At 43.1% G+C, this 15,949-nt stretch overlaps 1 protein-coding gene across 3 annotated transcripts in view; it reads left to right on the top strand.

The window, feature by feature from the left end:
* Positions 1 to 15,949, top strand: part of VPS13D (vacuolar protein sorting 13 homolog D) — a 251,706-nt gene that overhangs the window by 142,127 nt on the left and 93,630 nt on the right. For all 3 annotated transcript variants that reach the window (XM_077763779.1, XM_077763778.1, XM_077763781.1), the window contains 7 exons: positions 1,134 to 1,242; positions 3,335 to 3,514; positions 5,368 to 5,484; positions 6,543 to 6,692; positions 12,253 to 12,402; positions 13,292 to 13,388; positions 15,638 to 15,786. In XM_077763779.1, coding sequence (XP_077619905.1) covers positions 1,134 to 1,242; positions 3,335 to 3,514; positions 5,368 to 5,484; positions 6,543 to 6,692; positions 12,253 to 12,402; positions 13,292 to 13,388; positions 15,638 to 15,786 — 952 coding nt within the window. The remainder of the gene's footprint in view (positions 1 to 1,133; positions 1,243 to 3,334; positions 3,515 to 5,367; positions 5,485 to 6,542; positions 6,693 to 12,252; positions 12,403 to 13,291; positions 13,389 to 15,637; positions 15,787 to 15,949) is intronic.

Genomic DNA, 15,949 nt, shown 5'->3' with positions numbered 1-15,949 from the left:
TTGGGCCTTTATTTTTTTTTTATTTTTTATTATTTTTAAATATTATTTATTTATTTTTTATTTGAGAGAGAGAGGGAGAGTTCAAGAGCACAAGTGGGGCGAGGGACAGAGGGAGAGAAAAAGAGGGGGAGAGAGAGCATCTTAAGCAGGCTCCACGTTCACAGAGCCCAACACAGGGCTTGATCCCACCGCCCTGGGATCATGACTTGAGCCGAAGCCAAGAGTCAGATGTACAGCTCACTGAGCCACCCCAGGCACCCTGAACAATTTTTTTTTAATCTTTCTAAGAATTTTGTTAAATATTTCAAAAGCAAAAATAAACTATTGAGAGAATAGTCAAATACGTTTTTATGATGACCTCGTTGGGGTTCAAATCGGTTATTAGGGACAGATAAGTTATTTGATTTGCCTATGCCTTAGTGTCTTTATGCAAGCAGTGTATCTGTTTCCAGTTAATAGCCTTGTTCACTTCCAAAATGACTTTATATGACTTACGTAAAAACCCAAATAAAATAAAAGTAATTGGGAATTAAGCAGGAAAAAAACCTCTTGAAAATATTTTAAGATCTTTTCAGCAGACTGCCCTTCTCAAACTGCCTGTCCCTGTGGGAATGCAGGAAGCTGGTCGTTACCTCTGGTGTGAATCCTTAGAAGTACTGGTACTTCTTTGTGTCCTCCTGTTCATTGCTTTCCGTTTTGGCTTATTCCTCTTCCCTCATTAAGAGACGCTTAGCTGCAACGGGATTCTGGCTACCTGCCCTTTAAGGTTTGTGTGTGTGTGTGTGTGTGTGTGTGTGTGTGTGTGTGTGGTTTATTTATTTAATGTTTATTTTTGAGAGAGAGAGGGACAGAATATGAGCAGGGGAGGGGCAGAGAGAGGGAGACAAAGAAGCAGAAGCAGGCTCTAGGCTCTGGGCTGTCAGCACAGAGCCCGACGCGGGGCTCAAACCCACGAACCATGAGACAATGACCTTGGGCACTCAACTGACCGAGCCCACCCTGGCGCCACCTGCCCATTAGGTTTTAAAGGTGGAGTATGTTAGAAGAAAGAAGAGCAAAACCACGATCCCAGTACTGTCTTCAGGCCGAACGTATCTGACTCGGAGGATTCATTGCACTCTCCTGTGTTCCAGATATGAGCCACTGATGCTAAGAAAGCCTGATCGCAGGCGAAGCACAACACAGACATGGAGTTTCCGAGAAGGAAAACTGACCTGTGGGCTGCATGGGCTGGTTGTCCAGGTCAGTGGTGTTTGACGCCCGTATTTGTGGCAAGCAGTGTTCTAGCCTTATCTGAAATAAAGTCTCAATTAGGATATACACGATATGTCGTTGAACATGGATGAGTAATTCCAGAGCGAGGGAAAGTCAAGAAACTTTTGTCATGCATCTGTGTGCACTTGTAGGGGAAATATTCTTTAAGGTGACGTGTGAGAAACGTATTGGGAGCAGTTGCCTGTAAGTAATGGGATTTTTCCCTTGGCTTACCTTGATTGTTTTTCTTTGGTGATAGAAGTTATGTATAAGTTTTGAAAGAAAGAAAAATGCCAGCAAAAAGCCTACTGCTCAGTTAGGTGCATTAGTTTTAGGCCTGTGAAGTCATTGTACCAACTACAACAGTCTTTTGTGAAGTGTTCTAGGAGATGGTGAGTCATTGTCATGGGCTCTACATTCTCTAGATTCTGTTAATGTCTGCATTCTTAGTGGGGCCCAAATAAGCGTTCAGTTGTAGCAAAAGTCAGAATGAAGATCGCTGGTCCGTTTCCTCTGTCCTCAACCAGGTCTACCCCATGATAAGCCGCCGGGTACTTCATAAGCCAAAATGCGTTTGGGAAATTACCAGGAGTTTGGATTTTCTGCCCTTCTGGCTTCAGGCGAGAAATGAGACCATGGATCTGAGATGAGTTGGTAGGAAGTTTTGTCTCAGAGGCCTGGGCAGATAGCTGAAGTGACGTGGAGGCTTTCTGCCTCAGCCCAGGGCTTTACCCAAAAGTAAACACTAGAACGTCAAGTCCTGACTAGAGATGTCTGGGTGTGTTTGTCCCTGGTGGGAACCTGGCTGTCCCTCCATAACGGGGAGATTGTTCTCCAGGGCCCTGAGCAAAACTCCAAGGAGCCTCTGCCTGCTGTTTGGGGAGATTTATTTTCTTTATCTCTATTGCCCTGAGCTTTTTTCATCAAAGACAAGCTGCTTGCTTCTATGAAGCACACATCTGGAATGGATTTGTGATTTTCAATTAGCAATACAATTCAGGCTTCTGGAGGCACGAGAGGGCGTGTTATAATTGTCGGCCCCTGTGTCTGACCCTGACTTTACTTCCAGTTTGTTCCTAGAGCCCATGTAATTTGGACTCTCTCAGAGCACCACCCCCACCCCCCCAACCTCCCATACCAAAAAATCCTTTTCTGATGTTTTGTTGTTTCTTGAATCCATTTCATCATTTTTCTGGTTGTATGACCCTATGATAATGGTATTCAGCAGAACAGAGTATGCTTTGGTTAGGGAAATAAGCTTGGTTCAATCGTATTATTCTAAATAGAGTAATCGAAGGCATTAACCATCTCCTGACACTGCCCTGATAAGGTTGTTTACCCACTTTCCTTCTGAACTTACAACAGTCATAAAGAGTTGTCTCCATATTGAAATCTGTTCTTTAAACCCAGCTTGAAGTTTCCTCTTGATTACTCAGTGTTTAAAAATTAATAAAAGGAATTAAGACACTCTGGCCGTTGCCTTCTCTTAGCCCTGTATCTGTCTCATTGGCATAGACTTACGTTTAGTGTGGGGCAGATAGCAGAAGATACTTTTCTCCAAAGGTCTGAATAGCCGGCTCTCAGGTGACTTTCACCATTCCCAGTATCGTTTTAGAACAGGTGCCATTTTTGAATATTTGAGCTGACTGTCCAACCACAGGCCTGTTTGGGGAGGTTTTCAACTCCAGAATTTGCTTCTTACTGGAGAGTTGAATGACAGTGACAATTGCTTTATTTTCAGAATGTTTTAGGATTTTAAGCAAACCCCAAATGAGAAACAGGGAAACAGGACTTTGGTAGCTTTTTAAAGCTTATTTTAATGAATAGAAGTTACTACTAAACCAACATACCCTATTCTTGTTCGGAATTCTCTTAATTCATATATCATAACTATCTGTCTCGCCCAGGGAATCCTCCTAGTTTTCATCTTCTGTAAAGCTGAAAAGATAGTAAGTGTTTTTGTTAAGAATGGACCATGACCCTTCAAAAGAGAATTTAAATTTGATAACCTGTTTCAAATGGCATGTTAAATTGTCAGAGTCAGTGCCTCTCCTTTTCTTACACATCTTTATTCTTCTAGGCCAAAGGAGGGCTTTCTGGTTTATTTGATGGAGCTGAAGTTGTCCTTGGTCCTGATACTTCCATGGAGCTTTTGGGGCCAGTTCCACCTGAACAGCAATTTATCAACCAAAAAATGAGGCCTGGCTCTGGAATGTTATCCATCAGAGTCATCCCAGATGGACCAACTAGAGCCCTCCAGGTGATGCTTTCTCCTGAGAATTGACATGAATCTCAACTGTGTGCTTATCCCCACACACACACATTGGCTAGTCATTCAACAAATATTTATTGAAACATCTTTCTGGTTAAGAGGATATGATATCTTCATTTATAATATGGGGGCAAGACCTGCCTCACAAAGTTGTTATAAGAATTAAAAGTATAAAAATATGATATAAAAAAGTATATGAATTCAAGAAGGTAATGCCAAGAATGGTACATATTATTACTTTTATCATTCATCATATATTATAAATATTTCAATAATTGATACATTAATGACATTAACAAGAAGATACAGGAGATCCCTGATCAGACAATGACAGTATTGTGTTTTGAAAGCAAGAGGGGAGGGTGTTACATAGATATACAGGAAGGATTTGTATTCTCGGGTTTGGAGGCTTGGGAGATCCTAAGAGAAGTAATATTTAAGTTGAGGTCTAAAGCTTAACTGAAAAGAGTTAAGTTAGCCAGATCAAAAGGAAAAGTGGAGGGACTATGCCCTAATCGGAAGTGTGTTCATTCCACAGTTATTTGTCAGGCACTTATCAGAGCCAGGCACGATTCTAGGTACTGAGCACGTGTAGTCTTTGGAAAGTTGATAAGTGAAGGCCTGGAGATAAAAAGGAGAGACCCAACTGGAACAGAGCCTATGCTCAGAAATAAGGCTGGGGCCAGATTATTAAAAGCCTGCTACATGCTACAAATTTTGTGGGTTTTCTGTTGGCAGTAGGAGTCAGGGAATGACATGAGCAGAAATGTTTTTCAATCACTCACTCTGCAGTGTGGAGGATTGGAGTGGAGGAAAACTGGAGATAGAGAACCAGCCAAGGGGCGTCTCATACGGATGAGAGAGTGTGGCCCAGACTGGAGTAGATGGCAGGGGTGGGGTGAAGGGGTGGGGCTGAAGAGATTGGAGAGAAACAAGTGGAAATGGAAGCTTATTAAGGAGTAGAGTCTGACAGATTTCTTGATTGATGGAAGGTGAGGATGAAAGAGAGGAAGGAGTCAGGAATGGCCTTCAGGATTCTGATTTGGGCAAGTAGGACAATAATCCACGTCACTAAGATATGAACACTGAAGAGACTTCTGGGAGGAATGGGGAGTTAAGTTTTGGACTCGCTGGGTATGTCGTCCATGTGAAGATGTCCAGAAATCAGTGTAAACATGGGTGTGATGCTCAGAGGAAGCCATGCTGGAGGTCAGGGGCCCGGGTCAGGGTGTAATTAGAGAGCTAAAGAGAAGAGGAGGATTCTGGTGCGTACGAGTGAGCTGTCTGAGGCGGGACGTCATGATCCACAGTGCCTTCTCTAAAAGCACCCTCCTGAGGCGCCTGGCTGGCTCGGTTAGTTAAGCGTCAGACTCCTGGTTTTGGCTCAAGTCATGATCTCATGGCTCATGGGTTTGAACCTCACATCGGGCTCTGGGCTGACAGCATGAAGCCTATTTAGGATTTCTCTCTCCCTCTCTGACCCTCTACCCCCCTCAAAAAAAAAAAAAATTAAAAAAAATAAAAGCGCCCTTCTTTTAAGACAGATATTGAATGCAGTGATCGTGAGGTTTGCATATTTCCACTTGACCTGTATAATTCTCGATCACCTGCAGATGCCTCCCCCTGTATTAGGCTCTCAGGGTCTGCAGCTCGACGTTTGCCATGTAGACTTGAAACCAAGTTTACTTCATTGTTACATAAGTCTTCCTTGGCAGTGCTTTGGAAACCATGAACTTCCACAGGGTTATTGAGCAGATAGTGACTTTTGATCTCTACAGTTGGGATGGAATAGGTGTCACTGTGGAAGTGTGAGCCTTCTCAGTCTAGTGTTTTGACTTCAGATAACAGATTTCTCCCAGCGGAAAAGTGACCGTTCATCGTATGAAGTGGACGAACTTCCTGTAACTGAACAAGAGGTACAGAAATTGAAGAATCCAGACACAGAGCAGGAATTGGAAGTAAGTTTTGAGTGTGGCATATTTATTTCTTTAGCATAAATTTGTTTAGAGTTTTGCTCTGTGGTTTTCTCAGTTTTAGACCTCTTTTCTCTCTGCCCTCTGTGAATTCTAAATATGGCTGTTGCTTCATGGTGTTTAATGTTATCACAACATGAATGTGTGACTGTGTTAATTAAATGACAGCTAAAGTTGAATCTGGTTGTAACCAACGTTGCTAAAGTAAAATGACAATAAAGGAAACTAAATGATTGGGATTTACACAGGACTGAAGGTCGAGAATAAGGCAACTAGATTTTTTGAGAGGCCCCAGTTGTTTTCTCTTGTCATCTTTCTTCCTCTCTTCCCTGTTTGGGAATTGGAAAGTAAAAAGTTTGAAAAGGAACACAAGATGAACATGAAAATGCACACTTACTGGATGTTTATTCAGTGATTTTTTTTTTTTTTAATTAAGGACCTATAGGTAAAGCGCTGTGTTGGATACCACGGGAGTTCAGTAGATAACTTACTAAAAGCTTGCAGCCCAAGTAGGGAGAAAGATTCTCAAACAATTAGTTTCCCATAATGAAATGCAGAATGTCCTCAGAGCTCCGAGAGAGGTATTATCATTATCACTTTGGAGCTCTGGGTGGGGTGGGCACCATGCCTGCAGAGAAAGGTGCCTAGTGAGAGGACCGGGCTGGCTAATACGATTTTTCTCTCAGTGCTTTTCTTCTGCTCAGAGGTAAAGTGGAGGGATTTAAAGCCATTTCTTTCCTTTACGCTCCTGGCTACCTTGGCCTCTGTTTTAAACTGTCACTGTGGGGACGCCTGGGTGGCTTAGTCGGTTAAGCGTCCGACTTTCACTTAGGTCATGATCTCGTGGTTCGTGGGTTTGGGCCCCGCGCCGGGCTCTGTGCTGACTGCCAGCTCAGAGCCTGGAGCCTGTTTCAGTCTGTGACTCCCTCTCTCTCTGACCCTCCCCTGCTCACGCTGTCTCTCTCTCTCTCTCCTAGAAATAAATAAAACATGTTAAAAAAAATTTTAAACTGTCACTGTGTTGTATTTTGGTTTCCTTTCAGGTGCTTGTGAAGTTAGAAGGTGGAATTGGGTTGTCCTTAATTAACAAAGTCCCAGAAGAACTGGTCTTTGCAAGTCTCACAGGAATCAGTGTGCACTATACCCAGCTGGCTACCAGTCATATGCTTGAACTCAGCATACAGGATGTACAGGTAATGCGGGGAGTTCGCAACTTATTAATCCCCCTATGTTCTTGCCGGGCCCCCAACCAGATCCGGTGTTTGGTGTCCTAAACATGTTAATGCTTCGGCAGAGATCTTATCATGACCTGCAGGGCTGGGGATGGGTTTTGTTCTCCTAGCCGGACTGGAAACACTAATAACCCATGCGACATGCGGAAGAGTCCTCCAGAAGGTCTTGTGTTCGTGGTGAGCTATAATTAGCCCTCGGCTGAGCACGGCTCCAGACCTGCCTAACAAATCATAAAAGGAAAGTCTGGAAGGATCGATCTGTTAACTTGTATCCCTGAACAGAGCTCAAGACTTAATGGAAAACAAAAATATTCAGCACCCAACAAAGTCAAATTCACAACATCTGGCATCCTGTCAAAAATTACCAGGTGTGCAAAGAGGTAGGAAAACAAAATATATAATGAGACAATCAGTTGAACTGTCCCAGAACTAACACAGATGTTAGGATTTTCAAAGAAGAACATTAAAACGCTTATTATAACTGCATTGTATATGTTCAAAAAGGTAGAGACATAGAAGATGGGAGAAAATCAAACTTCTAGAGATTAAAATGAAAAACACACTGCATTCAATTAATAACAGATGACACAGTACAGTAAAAAGGTTAGTGAACTTGAAGACATAGCAATAGAAATTGTCCACATTGAAATGCCCAGAGAAAAATCATTCATAAGAAGAAAACAGTGTCAGTGACCAATGGGGCAACCTCAGGCAACCCAGCATACAGATGATGGGCGTCCCCGAAGGCCGGGATTGAGAGGAGGGCGTATAAAAAATATTGGAAGAAATCTTCATTAGTGTTCCAGATTTAATGAAAACTAAACTCACAAACAGAAGCTCAAGCACAAATCCAAACACATACGTGCACATGCACATGAAGGAAACTGCACCACAGTGCATCATAATTAAATTACTCAAAACCAGGAATAAGTCATCCAGATTAAACCAGACATGTCCCATGCAGGAGCAAGGGTGAGAATGAGAACAGACTGCTCATTGGGAACTGTGCGAGTGACAAGACCGCACGCAACATCTCTAAAGTACCGGAAGGAGGAGACGTTGTCAACCTCGAATTCAATGCCCAGTGAGTATGTCTCTCAAAAACAAGAGTGAAATAAAAATGTTTTCAGACATACAAAGCTGAAAGAACAGATTACCAGCAGATTCACGCTAAAAAAATAAAGAACATCCTTCAGGCATAAGGAAGTGGTAGCAGCTGGAGGTCTTGATCTACACAAAGGAATGAAGAGCACCTGAAATGAGAAATACATGGGTAAATGTATAAGGGTATTTTCTGATTATTTAGATCTCTTTAAGAGATGATCAACTGCATAGACAAAAGTGATAGCACTGTATTTTGGGGGCGTATGACATGTTAGAGTAAAGTGAATGACTACCATAGCCTGAAGTCTTGGAGGGGAGAAATGGACATATATTCACTGTAATGTTCTTACACATGAAGTAGTATGCTGTCCTTTGAACATAAACTAGTAAGTTAAAGATGAATACTATAAATCCTAAAGTGACAAAGAGCTACAACTAATAGTCGACAATCCAGATAAACTGGATAATCCAAGAGAAGGCAGAAGAAGCACAAAACATGGGAAAGAGTGGATGAGACAAATAGAAAACAAATAGCAGGATGGATAGACTCATTCAGACCTAATTGTGTCAATTAATAAATGTAGATGCTGCAAACACCTCCAATTAAAAGGCAGAGATGATTAGATTGGATTTAAAAAAAGCGAGTTCCAATTATATGATGCCTCCAAGAAACATTTTAAATATAAAGACGCAAGTAGGTTAAAAAGAAAAGAATGGAAAAAGACATACTGAGCTAGACCTAGTCATAAGTGAGTGGGAATGGCTAGATTACTATCAGAATCCATTACAGAGCAAAGCGTATTACCAGGAATAAGGAAGATAATTTCCTAACGATAAATGAGTTTGTCAGGAGGATATAATGATACTGACTATTTATATACCTGATTGGAGGGCTTTGAAATAGGGGAAGCAAAAATTGATAGCACTGAAAGAAGAAACGAACAAGTACACAGTTACAGTAGAAGATTTCATTGCCTTCTCAGAATAATCAATAGAATAATCACACAAGCAGCAAGTCATCATGGCCATACTAGATTGAATAGCACCACCACCCAGGTAAACCTAATTGACATTTATCCAGCAGTCCATCTACCAACAGCAGAGAACACGTTCTTCTCAAGTACAGATGAAACCTTTGCAAGAGAGACTACATTCTGGAACAGAAAACAGTTCCCAAGGGCAGAAGGATTCAAGTCACACAGTATATTCTTTGATCACAATGGAATCCAGTTGAAATGACAGAAAGGTAGTTGGTAAAATCCCCCAAATGTCTGGAAACTATAAAACCCACTTCTGAGTAGCCCAGGGATCAAAGAAGAAATCAAAATAGAAATTGGAAAATATTTTGAACTGAATGAAGATGAAAAGACAACATAGCAAAATTGATGGAATGCCCCTGAACCTGTACCGAAGAGAGATTTATAGCCCTAAGTATTAGAGGAGAAAGGTCGAAAACCAGGAATTCAGGTGTCATCTTAAGAAACTAAACAACAACAATCACAGACTAAGCCCAAAATAAACAGAAGAAAGGCAATGATAAAAATCCCAATAGGAATCACTGAAATGGAAACCAGCAACTACAGTAAACAAAAACAAACAAACAAAAAAACTCAAAAACTCATTCCTGGAGGTCAGTAAAATGAACAATCCTCTAATGAGTCTAATCAGGAGAAAAGAGAGAAGACACAAATTACTGATACCGGGAAACAGAGAGTTCCCCGACGAGCCCAAACTTGACAGTTCCCTGGGAATGGAGCTTTCAGGGGACCTGGAAGCTCGTGCTCCCACCCCCCATCACTGGCTGCCAGGGTGCGGGGCTGTTGGTTTTCGAGGCTTCTGTGGACCTGGAGAAGATGGGTGGGAAAGGATCATGGGAACGCCACAGAGCTCGCCATTCTTGCTGAGTTTCAGCTAACTTTCTCCGATAAATGATCCCTGGGTCCTTGTAAGCCTTTGGTTAACTCTCAGAGTTCTGAAAAGGTTGATTTTGTCAGTTTCTGCCAGAGTTTTGTTGTCACACAAAGACAGCTCCTTTATTGGTAGCATTGTACTTGCAGGCCTTCATTCCAGCCTCCACCAGGGTTGACATGTCCAGGAAACCACTTCCTGGTAAACATTTCCAGAAGGATCCAAAAACCTAGAATGTGCTTCTTTCCCCAGGTGGGCAGACTTCCGCTCCCGCTCATGGCACGCACTTCCATCCGCGCTAAAACCCCTTCTCGGAAAAATGTTTTCTTTTATCCTTTATCACAAAGAGCAGATAGTTCAGACAAATCAAAACCACACTGAGATACCACCTCACGCCAGTCAGAGTGGCTAAAATGAGCAAATCAGAGAACTCCAGATGCTGGCAAGGATGTGGAGAAACGGGCACCCTCCTACACTGTTGGTGGGAATGTAAACTGGTGCAGCCCTTCTAGAAAACAGTGTGGAGGTTCCTCCAAAAATTAGCAATAGAACTCCCGTACGACCCAGCAATAGCACTGCTAGGAATTTACCCANAGCAGATAGTTCAGGCTAATCACATCCCATTTGTCCGAACACAGATAGAAAGTTAATATCATGTGCTTCTGATTTCTTTGTCTTTTTTGACCTTACAGAAGAAGATCCAAGGAGTCATTTGTTCTTTGTGAATTTCATTAACCTTTTAATGAAAAAAAATTTTTTTTACTACAATACCTTTTGATTTAATGTGCGCTGCAAATCATAGAAAATAGACTTGAGTGTTTACTCTGATTATAGCACTGTGAGAAAGAACGTTTAAAATAGAAAATACAGTCCCGTCCTCAGGGAGCATCTAATCTAATTGGAGAATAAAACTAGAATTCCTAACTCTTACACATCTTGTATCAAATACGTTTGGGGAAAGAACAAAGGAGAGGTCAGAACAGGGTGAGAATTTTCATGTCGTTTCCTCTACTGGATGTGACAGATGATCATTCACTCAGTAAACTCTTAAGCATCAGCGGCATATCTAGAGATACAGCCGTAACTCAGAAGATGAGGTTTCTCCTCTCTTTGGGTGACAGCCTAGAGAGTCGGCCAGTAAATATGCAAGCAAGTGGATAAATAATTAGCAGCTGTGAATACAGCTATAAAGAATAAAGCAGGATCGAGCTACTTTTTAGATCAAGTGGCCCTGGAAGATCTTCCTGAAAAGTGAGAGCTGAACTTGGAAGAAGACAGTGAGCGAGCCATGGAGAAGGATTCGAGGGTAAAAAGCATTCCCTCAGAATCCAGAGCCTCCGAGAGGGGAGTTGCCCACTTTTGAGAAAGGAAGGAGGGGCATGACTTGATTGGTATTTTTGAAAGACGAGTATTGCTGCTGTGTGGGGGAGTGCACAGTCGGGCAAGGGTGGAAGTAGGAAAAGGGGCTTACGGCCTCGCCCTTATCCCTGCACCTTGACAGCGAACAGTTTATACAGAGAGCTGTGGGGCAGTCCATGTGATCTAACGGGAGGGTCACGGGATTTGTGCCCGAAATGCCTGCATTCAAATCTCGACTTTTCCACCTACTAGCTGTGTGTACGTGGGCAAGTGACTTAACTTAACATCTCTAAGCTTCTGTTCACATGTTTGTGAAACAGGGAGGAAGAATACTTAGCCTTTGGCGTGGTAGGAAGGGATATGTGAGGTGACATGTGGGAAGTACACTAAGCGTTCCCAGTAGATGTTCTCTTTCCTCCTCCTGGTACAAGATTTGGCGGCAAACAGAGTGGAGGCGGCTGCTTCCTGCAGTGAGCCTTCTGACGTCCGTAAACATGGCGGATTGTTGAGCGCATTCTCAGCTATGGTGCTGATTGGCATGGGTGATTAGAGCCATCCCTAATGCCACTGCCGTCATCATTTCCTTCCCAGCAGGGACTTGACTTAAGGACAGACCACTGTTTCCATTTTAGCCACTTGCGCTACCAATTCCCTCCTGGTTTTCATTGCCTGGTGTCCGTTCACTTCATTCATCGGTAGCATGGTGGTTGGGAGCGCTAGGCTTGGGGTCAGATAGGCCTGGAGTCAAGTTCTAGTTCTGTGATCGACCAGCTGTGCAGCCTTAAGCAAGAGCCTCTCTCCTCAGCTTCATCTGTGACGTGAGGACAGGGATAGTCCTCAGGAGGTGGTGGTAAGGATTGCAGTGGAGCCCAGACTCTAGTAAGTCTGCCATCACCAGTGTCACGTGACTCGATGTGACCTTGCATGCCAGGAGACCAGCTTGGTGCTTGGCTCATAGTACTCACCAAATGAAGGGTAGCTTCTGTTGTCATCCTTGCTGCAATCATTGCTGGTCATCAGTGCAGATATATTTTCCAGACGCTGTTGAGACCAAGTAACATGGCAAGGGTACTTTCCGAGTGTCTACATGTGATGAGACCCCACTCAAAGGTACAAACTCGTTTTGATTTGCTGCATTTTCATGCGTTAGGTGGACAATCAGCTCATTGGTACCACTCAGCCCTTCATGCTCTATGTGACTCCACTGAGCAACGAGAATGAGGTCATTGAGACCGGCCCTGCCGTGCAAGTGAATGCAGTGAAATTCCCCAGTAAGAGCGCGCTGACCAACATCTACAAGGTAGGCGGGTGGGAGAGGCCAGGGGGCCTGGCACGGTGGCGGGGGGCCAATTTGTCCTCTTGCAGCTGGGGCTTGAGCAGCAGTGTGGGGTGTGGCTGGAAGTAGTCCTGTGGTGTTGAGCACGAAGGACTTACCCCGCGGTGCCGAGGGATTTACAGCAACTCCCCCTCCCAACCGTGTTTTTGATGACCTTGCGGCTGATTGTGCCAAATCCGTAGAGGCCAGAGTCTGTATTCATCAAAGTGAAGTCTCTGTGGGAAAGCATAACATTGTCCAGATGGGTCAGGACCGGGCATGATCCAGATGTGTTATTAAAATAGAGTAATTAGGGAAGGAGTGGTAGGAGGGGTCTGACCTTGGGACAGATGTGCTCCTGGGTAAGCTGCCACACTGTTTAATAAAAGCAGGTCACTTTCTTTCCTAGAGAAGCTTCCATGTACAAGCTAGCTGTTACAGCAACAAATTCTGGAAAAGTGGGAGCTAAGAGGTTTCTCCCCAAATTTCTTCTGGTCCTTTGTCACCAGTGCCAGTGGGGCCCAAGCCTGTATGTGGCCCTCACATCCTACTGCTCCTTAAAGTAGCTGCTGTCCACGCAGGCTCAGCACCATCATGCTGTCCACAGCAGCGCATCTGCAGGTGTGACCCCGAGAAAGGCACAGCTGCCCCAGAAACCAAACAACAGGGTGGTAAATTGTCTATTAAACATCTTCTGGAATTTTTGGCTAATTGTGACAGTATATAGAGAGATGAGCCAGGAATCATTTGACAATGTGATTATACAATCCCATGAGAGAAGAAACCATACTGTGTCGTGTGGGGCCTTCTTACTGGGACAGGTAAGAGTTCCTTCTGGTGTTTACACTGTTAATCAGAATTTCTTTATCCCTAGCATCTGATGGTCACGGCTCAGAGATTCACAGTGCAAATTGAGGAGAAACTACTTCTCAAGCTGCTCAGTTTTTTTGGCTATGATCAAGCGGAATCAGGTACTGTTGAACACTCTAGGTTTGTGTCTGAGAATTGACCCAAGAATGGCATTTTTTAGTCTGCTTATGAAAATGGGTAGCCTCTCAGTACCCGACAAGCTCCCTTTGCACCTCACAACCTGAGCCCAGAAGCCGAGGCTTTTGTCTCAGTGACTTTCTTTCCGAGTATGGCTTGTTGACTGTAGGGCTAACGCGGGCACGAAGGAAGCTTCTCGGAGGGGTCCGGAGTACCTTTGGGAAACAGCGCACTTTTCCTCTCTATTGTGTGTTTTTTGACTTATCTGCTCTAGGATAACAGAAGTGATGTTAGTCATTTAGCAAACCACTTTGTTTCCTAACCTTTGTTTATTAAACAGATTCAAGGCCAAGGGGCGCCTGGGTAGCTTAGTCGGTTAAGCGTCCGACTTTTGCCCAGGTCATGATCTCGCAGTTCGTGGGTTCGAGCCCCGCGTCGGGCTCTGTGCTGACTGCCAGCTCAGAGCCTGGAGCCTGTTTCAGTCTGTGACTCCCTCTCTCTCTGCCCCTCCCCTGCTCATGCTGTCTCTCTCTCTCTCCTAGAAATAAATAAAACATTTAAAAAAAAAAAAAACAGATTCAAGGCCAAGAATCAGATATCCCTTTGGCAGTTCCTTCAGTTTAGATGAGGAGAAACAGAATTGGCTAGCCTTAGCTTCTTAACTTTTATAACCATACCCTTATGCCTTAATGTCATTACCAAACTTTCTAGTTACTGGACTCTTCTGTGGAGAGGGGAATAAGATAAGCTATTGAAAATCTAAATTTGTCTACCAGTTGCTACAGAAATCACTTTGCTTTTGTCTCTTTATTTTAGATTCTTCCTCATGGCCTTTGTAAGCCTATATATGGAGTGTAGGAAGAAGTCAGTAATGCTTAGTCTTTTGAAAACTAAACCAAATATCGAGCCTGAAGAAATTATAAGATAGACTTATGTCTATGTGCCCACATTGGCTAGAGAAAAAAAATCACTGGGGACATGGGGACATATGTACACACATACATACAACGCAAGACAAATATTTTTGCTCTTTAACCCAAACTTAGAATTTAAACTTTAAGTGTAATTGGGATCAAGAGCCAGATCCTGTCTGTTTAAAACTGTGTTCTTCACTTTGGGTTGGAACGCCAGTGTCTCTTTGCATTCGGACAGCCACTTCAGGGCCTGCCTGCCAGGCAGCCATTCTCTTTTGGCACCTTCCTGGGAAGTTTTACTTTAAATTCTATTGGACATGCTTTTCTTGTAGGTTGCTCTGAGTAAATTTCTTGTGAAACATCGTAGAGTCGGTTTAGGCTTCTGTAAAATCCTGGCCTTTCACTCGATCATCTCCTCCACTTTATAACTATTTCTGTTCCCTGAATACAGATAAGCAGGTCTCTGTCGCAGTATCATTTTCTAAAACCTATTCCCTTTTTTTCTGTAAATAGAACTATAATAGCTTATGGTATAAATTTGTTTGATAGGCAGATTTGTACAGTCTCCTTGGTTTTATTTCTGAGGCCCATGAGGCCAAGTGAAAATAAGCTGACCAGGTGGGTGTGGATATAGGGGAAATAACCGAGCCCATTACCGTGCGCGAGCCCTTGTTAATCCTTTTTACTTCATGAGAAGTAAAAAAAAAAAATCTGCCTTGACTCTGCTACTTTAACAAATGTCCACCATTTGGGAGAGAAGGTGCTTGCTTATTGCTGACGTCAGTTCTTTAGAGCCTGCAGCCTGTTTCTTTCTTAAGGCATTCTCTTCCATTCAGATGCATTATTTAACTGGCCATGTTGTTCATTATGATTCGGTGAAACTACACTCCAAGTACGAAATAAGTTCAGATAACCTGGGCCATTTATAATCATCATCATCATCATAATAACAACAACACGGTTTCTAGAAAACTCCTTGCCAGCAAACACACCCATGGCCTTTGGCTTCCCCACCTGCATTAGTTTTTCCAAAGATGACATCTGCCAGATGGCACAGAGTCGCAAATCAAAAGATTAGGCTGTTGTGCTTTTTCGATAAACAACATGAAACAGATCTGCTGTAACGAAGAAGTGACAGCAGGATACCACACACATCCCCAAACCCTGAAAAGCTAAACTTACAGAAATAGGCATTTACATTTTTCTGTGAATTTCTTTCAACACGAACATGAGCATTTGAATCATGAGACTTCAGGAGGTTCGATTTTTGGGGGGGGTTTTTGTTTTGTTTTTAATTCTCTGTTTTACTCTTGTATCAGAGGTGGAAAAGTATGATGAAAACCTTCATGAAAAGACGGCTGAGCAAGGCGGAACGCCAATTCGATATTACTTTGAAAATCTCAAAATCAGCATTCCCCAGATCAAGCTGAGTGTGTTCACCTCCAACAAGCTTCCGTTGGACCTTAAGGTGAGCTGGTATCTGGGGAGGTTCTGAAAGGACTTTCCCTGGAAAAGAATGAATGTGTTTACTATTGGCCTTTTTGGTCCAGTATCATTATCTGTAACAGATATTTTTACAGGTTTCCCTTTTTGAAGGTTTGAAACATATATGTGGGGGGGGGGGGTTGGAA

This window comes from Crocuta crocuta, unplaced genomic scaffold (genome assembly GCF_008692635.1).
Source record: "Crocuta crocuta isolate KB4526 unplaced genomic scaffold, BGI_CrCroc_1.0 scaffold13, whole genome shotgun sequence".
In the NCBI taxonomy this organism is placed as follows: Eukaryota; Metazoa; Chordata; class Mammalia; order Carnivora; family Hyaenidae; genus Crocuta; species Crocuta crocuta.
This window is presented reverse-complemented; position numbering and strand designations above follow the sequence as displayed.